This window comes from Pelodiscus sinensis, chromosome 12 (genome assembly GCF_049634645.1).
Source record: "Pelodiscus sinensis isolate JC-2024 chromosome 12, ASM4963464v1, whole genome shotgun sequence".
NCBI lineage: Eukaryota > Metazoa > Chordata > Testudines > Trionychidae > Pelodiscus > Pelodiscus sinensis.
This window is the reverse complement of record NC_134722.1, coordinates 12,843,082-12,857,043: the sequence shown is the minus strand read 5'-3', so window position 1 is coordinate 12,857,043 and position 13,962 is coordinate 12,843,082. Positions and strand designations below refer to the sequence as shown.

The 13,962-nt window shown below is 42.5% G+C and overlaps 1 protein-coding gene across 1 annotated transcript; it reads right to left on the bottom strand.

The window, feature by feature from the left end:
* Positions 1–296: 296 nt before the first annotated feature.
* Positions 297–12,716, bottom strand: MAF (MAF bZIP transcription factor). The gene is made up of 2 exons (XM_075940023.1): positions 11,006–12,716; positions 297–359 (listed from the first exon to the last, which is right to left on the bottom strand). Exons 1-2 carry the CDS (start codon positions 12,031–12,033, stop codon positions 326–328), a joined length of 1,062 nt encoding a protein of 353 aa, XP_075796138.1. The 5' UTR covers positions 12,034–12,716; the 3' UTR covers positions 297–325.
* Between the last annotated feature and the right edge of the window lie 1,246 nt (positions 12,717–13,962).

Here is a 13,962-nt window from a genome sequence, read left to right as displayed (position 1 = left end):
CATCAAGATTTGAGACAGATCTTCTGTTATCTTAACCTCCATAGCTCGTTTCTGAATGCCAGCATTTGAAGACAAAAAAGTAAGATGTTCTCAAGGAATAAAATATAAATTGTACAACGCAGGAGACATGCTTGGTAAACAAAAGTAGAAAATATTCACATTGCCCATGTTTCTTTTACGCACCTGAGTATGAGCGCAATATAACTTCCATGGGCTATGAAGTAATCACCTTATTAACAGTCAAACAAAACAAAAAACCTCTTTCTCTCAGTATGGAAATAAAAATAAAAATGTACCTTGTTTTTACTTCAGGCAATAGGGATTTTCACATCACTGATGTGGAAGATTCTCTTGGGTACCTAATTTAGTAAATATATTAAAATAAACAAAACATAATTAATAAAACATTTTAAAACACAGTAAAATATGTTACATTTGCCATTATTGTACAGAGCAGAACTGTTCTGATTGGATGCTGATAAAATGTCAGAAAGTCTCATGGATTGATTATTTATTAACAGATTTCTTGTGCTGATTAACTTAAAGGAATATTGTTGAAAATTAAACACTATTTTTTAAATAGCATGCCTGGCCTTTATTCACATTAATAACAGGAAGAGCTTAGTAATAGCACAATTATCTTAGTAAAACAAAAATACAGTTTTTATCTTGACAGTGAATATCAAACTACAATTATTGAAAGAATTTAGCTTCCTACAGGTTTTCTTAAATAAAAATCTTTGTTATTATTAGCTGTGCTGATATAACTGACAAAATAATTACCAATTTCAGCACATAGTCCATTATTTTCCATATAGCACTTTAATAACAAAACCAGAGTTGTCGTTTTTCCCTACAGTTACTCAGACTATACAAGTTCAGACTGTCAAAATATATTTAAAATCTAATTTTAAAAGATTCATCATAGTTACAGTGAATCTTTGTACAATAAGTGAGATAAACCAGTGAGTCAATCTATGCTCCTTAAATATGGATATTTGGTTATGTTTTTTTACATCTAAATTTCTCCACTGGACTATATATCCACACTATTCATGCATATACACAGGTAATCTGCGGGAAGCATAGCTGCAGCTACCTCAATGTATTGTTGTATCATAACATAATCATAGCAAAAAAAATTGCATATCTGATTTAAGATTTAAAAAGCCAAGACTATGGGTTTATTTGGCATTTTGTTTGCAAAACAACTTTGCAGCTTAAAAAAAATCAACTGTACAATTTGTGCCAACTACATTATTCCACAATGTACAGATCATTTTCAACATCAAACTGAACAGTGCCGTACAGTATATAAATATTTTCAAACATGCCACTTAAAACAATGTTTCCATGTAGTGGGAAATTTTACATTAGATCATGTTTATTCAGAAATCTTTCAATCAAATCATGCATTGCATATATATATATATATATAAATCCCCACATACACGTTCATAACAGAGCATTGTGGCTGATGAAGGTTTTTCAAGACGGCTCTTTTGCCTCCCTAACAATCTGGCTGATTCTGTCTGTTATTTTTGGAGAAAAGGGACAGTGCTTCTTTAAATTTAATATTTGGCATCCGGCCCAGAATCTCTTAAAGTGGATGACTTCTTTAGACCTTTATCATTTTCCTCAAGATGACCTCTGCTCTCATGCCAATTGGTGAATCCATCCTACTATTAATGCATTTAGTTAGGAGAGGAATAGGTATTCAATTCTCACACCTGAAGAGTATCTAAAAAGCAGTGTGGTCAGCCTCATTCAAGACATAGAGCAGACTATGCCATATCTAAAACCCCAATAGATCAAGCAATTCAAAGGAGACCTGAACCAGAGTGGACACCTCTCTCACTTGCGAGCACAATGCATGGAATCATTTCACAAGTTTAATTGAAGATCTGGTATTAATAAAGAGAGATTCCAAGAAATGTAGCACTAAAACAGCCTGGAGAGGCTAAGCAGAGTTATTAATTTAACTGGGCTGATAACTTCTTTTTCTTCTTCTTTTAATTTGACAGGGTTGGTTCATGAGAGTTATTATTTAATAAATTTGCTCCTCTATAACGTGGTGTATTTAAAAGGATTTTATAATAAATGAGGGTGTTTAGTTTACAGCCTGAATCTGGTGTGGCATGAGTATGCAGTTTTTAATAGATTTAATCTTATATTATTCCTGTCTCTGAAGTGACTCTGCAGTGGGTCTCTGAAAAGTTGAAATCTATTCGTCCTATATAGCAAAACAGTGAAATGTAGTGCAAACTCTGGTCTAGCATCTTATGTATTTCAGTACTTTTAGCAAGGATTTAGGAAGCAGTTTAGCTGGGAGGAGGGAAGGATTTTTTTATTTTTGAAGAAGAGGTGTCTGTTACTTACCTTTCATCACTGCCAGTGTTTCAGTGCAAGGGTCTCATATGTTTGACAAAGCTGGGACTTTCTTTAGAGAGCATCACAACTTTAAGAGCTGATATTGACAGACACACACAACCCACTTTTTAGAGTAAGTTTCCAAGATCTTGTAAATTTCTAATTTTTAAAAAAAATTCACACGGGACAGGTGCTGGCTCCAGGTAGGCTGATCAGCCTGTGTTATTTTCAAATGGAGCGTTAACCTCTCATCTCAGAGCGAGGGAGATTCAGCTGGGTTTGGCAACGACTCCTCTTCCCAAACTGCAAATGATTTACGCACCATGCAAGTTGCAACCCAAACCTCCCCCGCCCTCTTCTCCTCCAGCCACCCAGGCTCTGATCCCAAGGCCCTAATTGAAAGACTCCCACTGACTTCGCCGGGCGTTGGAGCAGGTTGAAGTGAGCACAGGTTATCAAGCAGAAAAGAAAAAGGGGGCGGGAGCCAAATCAAACAGCCCAGCACAGCTGGCTCCAGGAACGTACCTAAGGGACGATCAGGCAGCATTTGATACACCGGCGCTAGGGGCTGGGATGGATGGATCCTTCAGGAATTGCACTGACACAACCAGCCAAAAGCGGCTGCCTCCGGCCCGCTGCAGACAGCCAGGCCCCCACCCTCCCCAGGCTGTAACAGAGCCAGACTGGACTGCCCTGGGGCCTGTGAGAGGTAGGATGCACCAGCCTCCTCACCTGCCCGGGCGTGTTTGCTGGCCCAGACCTCTGCATGGGTGAACCCGCGCACCCCTCGCCGGTACAGGAGACCTGTTCAGGGGGGAGCGCTGGGAAGCAGCAGCCCCCACCCATCTACCCCGCTCCTCCCTGGCTGGGGGCATGGAGTGCCTCGCTTTGCCCCAGCGCTTCTGGGCAGAGCTGTTTCTTTTGCAAGCAGCCCCTGGCGGCTCCCCCGCTGCGGGGGAAGGGGAGAGCTGGCCCCTGCCCATTTGCCTAGGGGCTACGCTGGGCCACTTGATTGGCAGGGATCCCCCACCCCCCCAAAGTGCTAAGCAAAGGGCCCCTCCTCCCCCGCCAGGCACAAGGGGGCCCCACCCCGTTGGCTCTGAGCCGCATGAAGAGTCCAGGGGCGAACACGTGCAGAGAGCCGGGCTAGTCCTCGCGGGGCCACCTGCTCTCGGCGCCCTGCCTGCGGAGCGGCCCGGCCAGCCCCCGCGCAATGCACCGCCGGGGGACCGCTCCTGGGCAATGGGACGCAGCCTGCCCGGGCACGGGGGGGGGGCACCGTCTCTAGTGCCTTGAAATGCCCCCCTCCCCATACCCTTTGATTTCAGTAGGAGCAGGATCGGGCCCTTCATGGTCACCTTTCTGATTGGCCTGAGCCCTGATAGTGCCCGGGGGAAACACGTGCCTGCTGGTTCCTTCTAGTGCCCCAAGAGCCCCACTGCCTCCCCGGCGGTCCTGATCAGAAATGAAGACCCAGAGCGGAGCCACTGCGCAGCCGATCTCCCCAGCAGTGTTTGCCTAATACCGTGGTGGGGGAAAGGAGCGAAGTAGGAGCTACACGGCTGAGCCAAGGGAGTTGATAAGGGCCCTTCGCTGTGCAGTATCCCACCTGACAGCGTCTGGGATCTGTGGCAATGATGTCTACACGACGCTCTCGAGCCTGATTCAGATCGGGGATTTCATTTCCAGAACCATTCCGAGCCATAACAAACACTTTGGATACACATCAGCCCGCAAGCGGCTGGTTCAATGAAACATCCAAGGTCAGGACCGCCCAAGGTATTTTGGAAGCTGAGCGTTTCTTTGGGGAGGGGTTGGTTAGCTCTCGAGATTTGCTTGGGGCGAGGGAGTTTATTCTTTTTTTGTTTTTGTTTGGGGAGGTTTAGTATTTTAACTTCCCCACGCCCGGTGTTCAGAAGCCAAAAAAAGAACAAAAATCTCTGCCCTGCTGCAGCTGACAAGGATGTAAAGCCAAATCCAGGCGAACTCCAGGCTGGGGAAGGAAAGGATAGTGCTGTCTGGTTGACACCACTGAGGTTTGCAGGACAGCTTGTTTTACACTGACAAGGGAAGAGGGGATGGAGGCCAGCTCGCACACTGAAATGGGGCTCTTGAGCCTTACGACTCCATTCCCAGCCGTTAACCTTTTGTTTTAAAGGGGAAAAGCTGCTAGAGTTAAAAAAAAAAAATCTGGAATTGAACTTCTTTATGAATTCACAATTGAGAGGCAATCCATGACACTACATCCTCTCACGCCGCTGGAAACTTTAGCACACTACTTGATTTGTCTTTTGCACCATACCTGTGGAAACAAGACTTTTAGCAGACTTCTGCTATGTTTGCCATTCCCTCCATGCAAGATGCCTAGTGGATATGTATTTAAAAGGAAAATAGGTCCAAGTATGCAGTACTTAATATCAAGCGCACAGGCAGGCTATCCTCCATTAGTAACTCTCTCTGCCAAAACTATAGGCCTAAAATATTTCACTGCAGTGTAAGAAATGGCACCGTTTTAGAGCTGCAGACTAGAAATGTGGGTACAGTACCTTGGAAACTCATTTTGGTGAGTAACCAGCTACCATCAAGTGCACTGCCAAATTACAAAGACTTAGATCAAGGTAGATAGGAGTTTAACCTATTAGCTTGCACGTATCAACACACATTTCCCCGGGTGTGTTACTCAGCTCTTGCATTGATCTCTTTCATCTTCGAGTATTTTCCATTGCCCTGGCCTTGAGCTCACAATCTGAGTGCACTCACCCCCCCGAAGAATGGTAAGCTTTTTTTTTTCTTCCTCCACCAATTCCAGTCTGTACTAACTGTCCTATGGTAACAGATGATGTGGCGTGTACTGCATTAAAATCTATTGATTTGCATCCACTGAGCCTGCTAAATTCATTAGAAAATGCTAAAACTGCAAAGTGTATGAATGCTTAACTGTTTCACTGAAAAACAATCTCCCACATTTTTGTGTTCTATTTTACTTGTGCTACTTACAACAAGATGTGCAGGTAAAATAGATACTATTTAGATAAAACCTGTGTGTTTGTGAAGATGTGTTTAAAAGTGCAAAATATACTACATTTGCCACAGCAACAGCGGGAATCTCCATGTTTTCTGGTATTTACTGACAACTTGACATCAGTGATTTTAAAGGAGAAAATGTTTATTAAAAACCTTCACTAGTGGAAAAAAGTACATTTTGTACGCAGAATTTTTAAATCCAATCATCTGAACAGGTGTCAGAAACAGGGAGTACATTTCGTTCAGACAATTTTAGTAATAAATACAAAGGATTTCCTTTCAAAGCTGCACATGCAGAAATGACACCAATGTGGTTCTGGCATCTGAGCAGATAATTCTGATATATGCATCATTTCCTCCCTAAATCCAGGAAGCAGCAGTACTCGGTGTCTGATATTATGTCAGAGAAATTGGTATTAAAAAATTATGAATGATTCTCACTCAAGAACTTCTTACATATTGCGGAAGGGAGGATGGAATAGAGGGAAATGAAGCAGCTGTGCTAAAGTAAGTCCAAAAGAACAAAAGTGGGCACATTCATTTGTAAACTTAAAATTTTACTGCCACTGTTACTAGTGAGGATTCATTTTTAAATAAGAGCTTTTTTTGTGGGTAAATTTAAAAAAAAAGGGAAGTATGCTTTCTAATAAGCAAAGCCACATATTTGTATTGTTGCTAAACAAAAATAAGCCAACAGCATGGTTGCAATTGCAGAAAGTTATTAAAGAAAAATACAATCCGGTGCCTAGAAATATTTTTTTCCCATTTCATACCTGATCCAGTGTGGGGAGGCAGGGAAAATACTCAAGCCCTTGATGTTGGGAAGGAGGGTTATTCTATGTTTTAGAAAAACACTTAAGGGTTGGAAAGGTTGTATGGCACTGAACCATATTTCAGACTGAACAAAGGGTTGCCTCTTTGGTGCACACATCTTCATGAATGTTCTTTGCAATATACGGTAGTTAATAATGAGAACGAGAGGACTATGAGAGAAATGGGACACTATTAACCAGGTGGAGAGTAAGAACTAAGTATCCCTTTTGACATACGGGGCCATATCTCCTTACTCGGGCAGTACTTCCATTGACTTCAGAGATTTACATGAGTGAGAAGTGAGTAAAGGGTACTGACTCCTGCTCCCCATTCAAATCAATGGGAATTTTGCCACTTAGTTCAGTGAGAGGCTGAACAGGAAAATTCTCCAAGCAAGGGTGATTAATGAATATAGGTTATTCAGAGCAGATCTGTTCCAATTAGTTCTCAGCAAGCAGTTCTGCTGGAAAGGTGGAATCTCCTCTTAAATGGTTCATTCAGAACCCCAATTGATGGTTTGCTTTAGTGGTTTTTAAAACTTGCTTGGATTTTTTTCTTTAGTTGCAATATTAGAGTTTCACACAGAGATTCAAATACAGCCTAAGAAAGATGGTCATTTTAAGTCAGAAGTAAAGCCTATGCTCATGGGCTAGGGAAGAGACCAGCCTTTTCTCTGTTAGTGTGTTCAGAGCATTTTTCCCTGTGTCAATCTATTTCTTGTACTGCTTTTTTCTTAGTTCATAAAAACGTTACCTATCCTGGGTGTACTAATACCAACCAAACAAAACCAGAAAGAGCAATGTTTCATGTGCTCTATCACCTGTTCTTGGACTCACAATACTATTGCCTAGTAACTGCTTACACCTTCGCACTTTACTAAACTATAAGATTTCTTGTACAAACAGGGTTAATATTGTACTACAAATTGATTGCACATAAGAGGGGCTCTGCATCTGTGCTTGAGAAACTAGCTGCAGTGTATTTGTTTAGAAGGTAATTTCAAATGTAAGGTGCTTATCAGTTTACTGAAAATATCAATACTTGTTGCGAACTCCTTGGAGTGATTGAGTCCCTAAGTGAGCGCCATGAAAATGTGGGCACTAAGGAAGGTTTAAACATTTCAGGCAGGAGAAAAAGTTGCTATCTTTATGAGAGCAGATAATTTTCTAATCAGCCAATAGCAGCCAGTTTACCCTTGGATTACATATTAACTAGAATATGAAGCTCCAATTAACCAGAATATGGAGCTTGAACCATTACTCAAATTGTGGTGTAACAGAAGGTCACATGCCAAAGGGCACTCCATTGACTTTTTGTTCAGGAGGAGGGGTGAATATAGAACAGAATTGGTTAACACCAAGGGACCAGTTCCAAAGCCCCATAAAAGTCACCCATTGAAGGGACTCATTCTGCTACCACCGAAGTCAGAGATTTATTTATTTGCCATTGACTTTAATGGGAGCTGATTCAGTCAGAAATCAATGCGTGAACAACTCCCTCGATGGAACAGTTGACACAACCTGTTGTTTTTTAAGGGAAACTCTGCCTTTCTGAGCACAGCATGACTTAGGGTCTGGCCCTGCAGTTCTGACCTGAAATCAGTGAGAATTCTGCCTGCCAGTGCAGGACCGAATCCTGTGCAGTTTCTGAGAAACAGTTGTGTTCACGTCACAAATCAGAACTCTTGGTGCAGTTTGCTGTGATGTTTTAATTCCATACTCTCCATATACAGCTGGTTATTGTATAATCTAGAAGAAATTTACAAATAGTGCTGGTTTTATGACCCTGGAGCCTGAGATAAAGCTAAGTTCTAGTGAAGCTGTAACATTCTTCAGAGAGGCCTCAGTTTTTCAAGTGAACTACAAAGTTAATCCTATTCAAATACTGTAGAAAAAACTATGAAAATGTCTCCCTACTTATACTGAGAACTGCTAGAGAAAAAAACGGCAAAATAACTGGGTTAATTGATTTAGGAGATGTTCAAAGCTGCAAATATCCTTTGGCATGCAGATCTATAGTAAAGAGCACACCTCTGGAACTTAACTTTTTTTAAGTAAGTTAACCTTTCTGAGTGTTTGTTTAGGACAAATAATTTGAAAGTCCTTTAATTTCTTTTATTTATTTTTCCCTTCTAAATTCTCTGTGAACCTGTTAAGGCCCATGGTGGACAAGACACCATAATGTGGAAAAGGTAGGGAAGGAGGTTAGAATAGGGTATCTGCCAAATGTCAAAAACTCTTTCTTAACATTAAATGAATATGTGACAAGAAAAACCTGATGCAGTGTCATCTCTTACTACATACAAACTGTTCTGCTTGGATCAGATTAAGAGGATATGAAGTCTTCCCTTTCACTTTACTCCATCATAAAACAATCAAAATATAGGGCCATATCATGTGATCAGGTTTTTCAGCAGAACTTCCCTTTGAGATCAATGGCTTGAACCTGATGGCATGATATGACTCATAGGAACTAAGGCCCTCTTAAGTCATAACAAAACTGAGACATTCTAACAAGACCGTACCTGAAAGATCACGTTTTTCACCTGCCTGTCAGATAATTAATTTCTAGTGGGTGACAATTTTCCACTTTACATATAACTGACTGTTAACTTCTCTTCTTTATATCAGTGGGGTTCAACTCTTGTATCAGCATCACTTCCTTGCAATGTATGTGTCTTAGATATTGCTTTCATAGCTGTTCAACTTTTTAAACTACACACTAAAAAACTGAGTACAGAATCAAAAAAATGCAGTTTATTATTGTAGATTATTCTCTCTTTTGATATAACCATAGTTGAAAATGAAAGAAAAGCACATAAGAACATCACACGTGGTTAGTTAGTAACTCAAGATATAAAACAATTTTGCACAGCAAAATATGTAAAAGAAAACGTAACTGACAAGATTTTTTTATATTTATTGTGGTAAGATTTACTTTCCATTTTTTTAAAAGACAGGATATCAGTCCCTGAAAATAAAATTTACTGGTTATTGCCTTTAAAACTGTGGAATTTTTGAAGTTACAGAAAATCCAGTTCTGCACCACAATACAACTGTAAAAAAATCTGCATCATCTTAAAACTGTGCAGTAATGCCATCTTTATAACTGCATAAATTGTATTAGCGTTCTAAACAGGTTTGTCTTCTTTTTATATGCTTGCAGGTTATATCTTAGTGCAATTCAGTCCCAAATACTTCAATTTTGAAAAAAAAAATACATTTTGAATGTAAAATACCCCTAAAGATATAAACAGGGGTGCCTCCCCCTTTTAATACTTTGGTTTTCAAATACAGTTAGTGGTATAGCAAGGACTACATATACCCAACTTATATTTAAGTTGCAAGCACATGCTGCATAAGCTACTATTAAAAAACAGTCCCATTGCAAATTCTACCCCCCTTTACATCACAACAGTAAACAATTTAGTGCATCAATCTTTTTGTTTTTAAATCTACATCTAAACAGACCTAACGCTTTCAAATTTATCTATAACATTCCTTTATCTGTAGCATACATTTTAACTGGGCTTACAGATGATAAAAACTAGAATTAAATTATATACTAGGAACCCAGCGCATTCCACATTTGACAATGACCAAATGCAAAAGAAAAAAAGGAAATAAACTTGGGGCAGATCACGTAAAAATAAATTTTAGACTGCTTTAGGCAACAGCATGGTTTTAAAGTCCCCACATTGGGATGCGATTTTTTTTAAACATCTTTCCAAAGTTCTTTTTTTTTTTTTTTTTTTTTGCCACATTAGTTTATCAGAATCCATTCTGGCATTTTTTAAAACAGGGAATGCTTCAGTGCATTTAAAAGGAAGTCTGAAGTTTTGAGTAACTCAAAGCAGTTTTAGAGCAGATGCAAACTTTAATGGGGAGGAAGAGGAGGAGGAAGATCAAAGGTTGCACTTTTTTGCTTTCAACTCAAAAAAGTGATGAGGCAATAAAACAAAAGGATGAATGCCATGCCATAATAGTCTCCAAAAGTCCATTTCCAAGCAAAAGAAAAAATAATTATACCATACATGTCCAGCATGCAGGGTGTTTTATTAATATAATGTCTCTTTTTCATAGTCCATTGTTGCTAAGACAAAATAGCAAGCATAATGCATGAGATGAGTATGGGATCTAATGGCAGACTAAAAGTCTCACGTTTGGCAGATTAAGGCCAAAACTCACATGAACACACCGAAGGTTGATGCAGGCTTCATTTTGGCAGGTTGATCTAGGTATATCTCTAGTTTAGCACAACAACGCTAAAAACTGATGGAACTCAGCAAGCTGGAGTCTAAAAAATTCACATTTTTTTGTATTTTTGTTTGTTTTTTGTGTTTTTTGTTTTTGTTTTTTTGCAAAGCTCAAATCTCATATGAAGAATTCAGGATGGCAAAAATAAAACCTTTGACTTTTGTTGGACACAGCAAGGTCAAAAGAAAAAAAAACCCTCATGAATTTAAAAAAATATAATGTGGATGGCAGGTTTCAAAGAAGAACAAACTTCATATGAAGAACTGAGTAGATGGCAAGTTGGATCTTATAATGTTTAAAAAAAACATTGCAAGCCCCCACAAAAAAAAATAGAAAAGAAACTCATGTAGAACTTTAGGTTGGCCAACAATGAGCCAGCCCACCTTTAAAAAAACAACTTTTTTGTTGTTTTTTTGTTTTTAATTGTTTTGAGTTTAAAAAAAAAATACCAGGTGGGTAAGCTTGGTTGTTGCTCTAGCAAGCCCCCAACAACAACTCACATGGAGAACTTTACTTAAGGTGGCAAGGCTGTGGGAACTCACATGAAAAACTCTGGAGAGGAAGGGTTGTCGCTGCTGGATCCGTTTTCTCTGAAGCCATTGCTGACCAGCTTCTCATATTTTTCCTTGTAGGCGTCCCTTTCCCGGACTAGCCTGGAGATCTCTTGCTTTAGGTGTTCTACCTGCTGCAGCAGCTGGTTCTTCTCGGACTCCAGGACATGCCTTTGCTGGACCCTCTTGAAGCGACAGGACTGGGCATAGCCTCTGTTTTTGAGGGTCCTCCTCTTCTGTTTCAGCCGGATCACCTCTTCCTTGCTCACCCCCCGGAGCTGCCTGTTCAGCTCCCTCACCGACATGGTCACCAGCTGCTCATCCGAGAAGCGGTCGTCGAAATGCAGGCTGCTGCTGTGGTGCTGGTGGTGCAAACCCCCTCCGCCGCCGCCTCCCCCGGTGCTGCTGCTGCTGCTGCTACTGCTGCTGGACTGCACGCTGCCCGGCGGCGGGTGGTGGTGGTGCCCAGCCGGGTGGTGGTGGTGGTGGTAGTGGGGGGCCCCGTTCTGAGCCGCGGCCGCCGCGATCACTGCGGACACCACGGCGGCGGCGGAGCCCATCTCTTCCCCGGGCATGGAGCCCCCCGAGCCGGCCGCCGCGGCGGCCAGCTGCTGCCCTCTAGCATAGCCATCGAAGCTGCTCTGGAGCTGGTGGTGGCTGCTGTTGATCAAGGCTTCCACCGCGTCTTCAGGGCTGAATCCCAACGCCTCTGGGTTGAGCTGCTGCGGGTAGCCGGTCATCCAGTAATAATCTTCCAAGTGGGTCTTCTGGTCCGTGCCAGAGCCCGGGCTGGGCGCCGAGAAGCTCGGGGAAGGGGGCACCGAGCTGCAGGGCGTGCTCATCGGGGTGGAAGAGAGCGATCCCCCAGCGATCAAGCGGCCGCACTGGCTGATAATGCGATCGGTCTCCACCGGCTCCTTTTTCACTTCAAACTTCATCAGATCGAAGTCATTAACATATTCCATGGCCAGGGGACTGGTGGGCAGGTCGGAGTTGCTCATTGCCAGTTCTGATGCCATCCTTTTGCTGCTGACAGTCCTCCAGAAAGGGTGCGCACCAGGAGCGAGGGGGCTGCTCTGAGTTGCAACCGGGTGAGCCAGCTTGATTATTTGCAATATATATTTTCCTTCGCGCGCTCTCTCTCTCGCCACCGGCCCCGTGCAACCTTCGCTCCAATTTGCACCGACTGTTTTCTCTCTCTCTCTGTCTTTATTATCCTTTGCAGAGCCTATAGTATTGATGATGCATCAGAGCGGGTGGCTCTTTCTATTCGCCTTTTGCATAAAAGGTTGTTTCTCTCGCTCTTTTTTTTTTTTGTGTGTGTGCAGCTTTTGCAAACTGCAGCACCAACTGTTTGTCGCTGCAAAAGGTGCCTTTATGATTATTTTTTAACACTTCATGGTGTCTTTCCTCTGGTCTTTTTCTTGCAAAGTGCACATCGAAAAGAGGTTCATCGGGGAGGAGGTGGAAAGGGGGGGGGGAGGGAAGAGACTGAAGGATAAATTTTAAAAAAAGAAATGAAGCCGGTGCGGTAACCCAAAAGAATCTGTAAAAAAGAAAAAAAACTGAACCCCAACCCTACAGCAAGAAGATGAAAAATATTTTAAAGGTCTCATCCAGCAGTAGAGTTTAAAAGCATTGCTGAGTTTTATAGCAGTCCTGACGTCAGCTTTCAAATGGGAAATGGACTCCAAGCCCGGACCCAATGGGCTGCTTCAATCTCAGCCCTCATTAGCATAATAGTATAGAAACAAGGAAACTTTTCGAAGCTGTCAATCAGAGACCAATCAGCTGACTGTCAGCTGGGGCTAAACTTTTAACTCTTGCTTGGCCAGATCCTTTCCCTTCGGATTCACATGGGTTTCATGTTTTATCAGCTGTGTTAAAAGATATTTGGGAATGCAGAGCTCTTTCTTCCTTTGCGTTGTTTTGAATAGGTAAGCATAAACGTAGCCCGCTTAAAAACCCCAGCAGGTTTTCTTTTTTTTCTCTGCATGCTGTGCCTTAGCATTTGTACGCGACAGCTTTGTTAGGGAAGTGGTTTCCTGTAGTGCACGTTTAACAAAATAAATTAAAACAACGGCTCCCACCTCGAACGGGTAGGAGGCACAGTTTAGAGAGAAACGCTGGGACTTTAGATGAAAAGGCGAGGATGGGTGGGGAGAAGTGAGGCTGGACATGGGGAAAGTTAAGGGATGTGCTCGTCTGAAAAGACAGGCACCTTCTTATCGGATTAAAGAGCCTGTCACGGGGGTCCACCGCAGAGAAACTTTCAGGGCTTGTTTATGGAGGAAGCCAATGGCACCGTGCGGTCCCCGCCCCAGTTCCCGCAGGGCTGCTAAAGTCACAGGAGCGCCTGGGCGCCGCAGCAGAAAGAGTTAACTCGGGGAAAGGCTCCGGGTGGAGGAGCCAAGCCGAGAGATTCCTCCCGCAGACTTTGGCCACGAAGCGGCCTCTGCCCCCTCTCTCCTGCGCCCGCAAAGCCTAGTGTGAGTCCCCGCGGAGCAGGGGTCCGGGCCCCTGGCGCGGCCGCGTTAAAGCGAATAACTTTTGTACTTGAGCCTGACATTCAGCCCTTCCATGCACCCTGCAGGGGTTACACGTGAAGCGAAGTTGCTCTGCCACCAAACCAGCGGCTCCCTTCCCCCACTCTCCCCTGGCCCCACTTCAGATGCAAATAACGACCCCCTCGCCTTGAATTGGTTGCTCTGTGACCTTGTGCAAATAAATCAAACCCACCCCCCTGGACGCTACGATTTTGAGAGAGAGGTGCAAGTTTGGGAACAGAGATTTGGATGGGAGACGGTAGGGAATATGTCCGTATAAACGCAGCTAGCGTATGCAGCGCCCGGTAGAGTGGTGATCGGTTTAATTAATTTAAAACATTTAAAGTTAATTATATTTATTTTTGTTTTTTATTGTACCATCTGAAAAAGCAAAATGGGCAT

Coding starts and splice junctions, on each gene's coding strand:
- MAF (XM_075940023.1), bottom strand. CDS start 12,033: ATGGCATCAGAACTGGCAATGAGCAACTCCGACCTGCCCACCAGTCCC. Junction 360..11,005: donor TCCTCTCCAGAGTTTTTCAT/GTGAGTTCCCAC, acceptor TTACTAAATTAG/GTACCCAAGAGAATCTTCCA.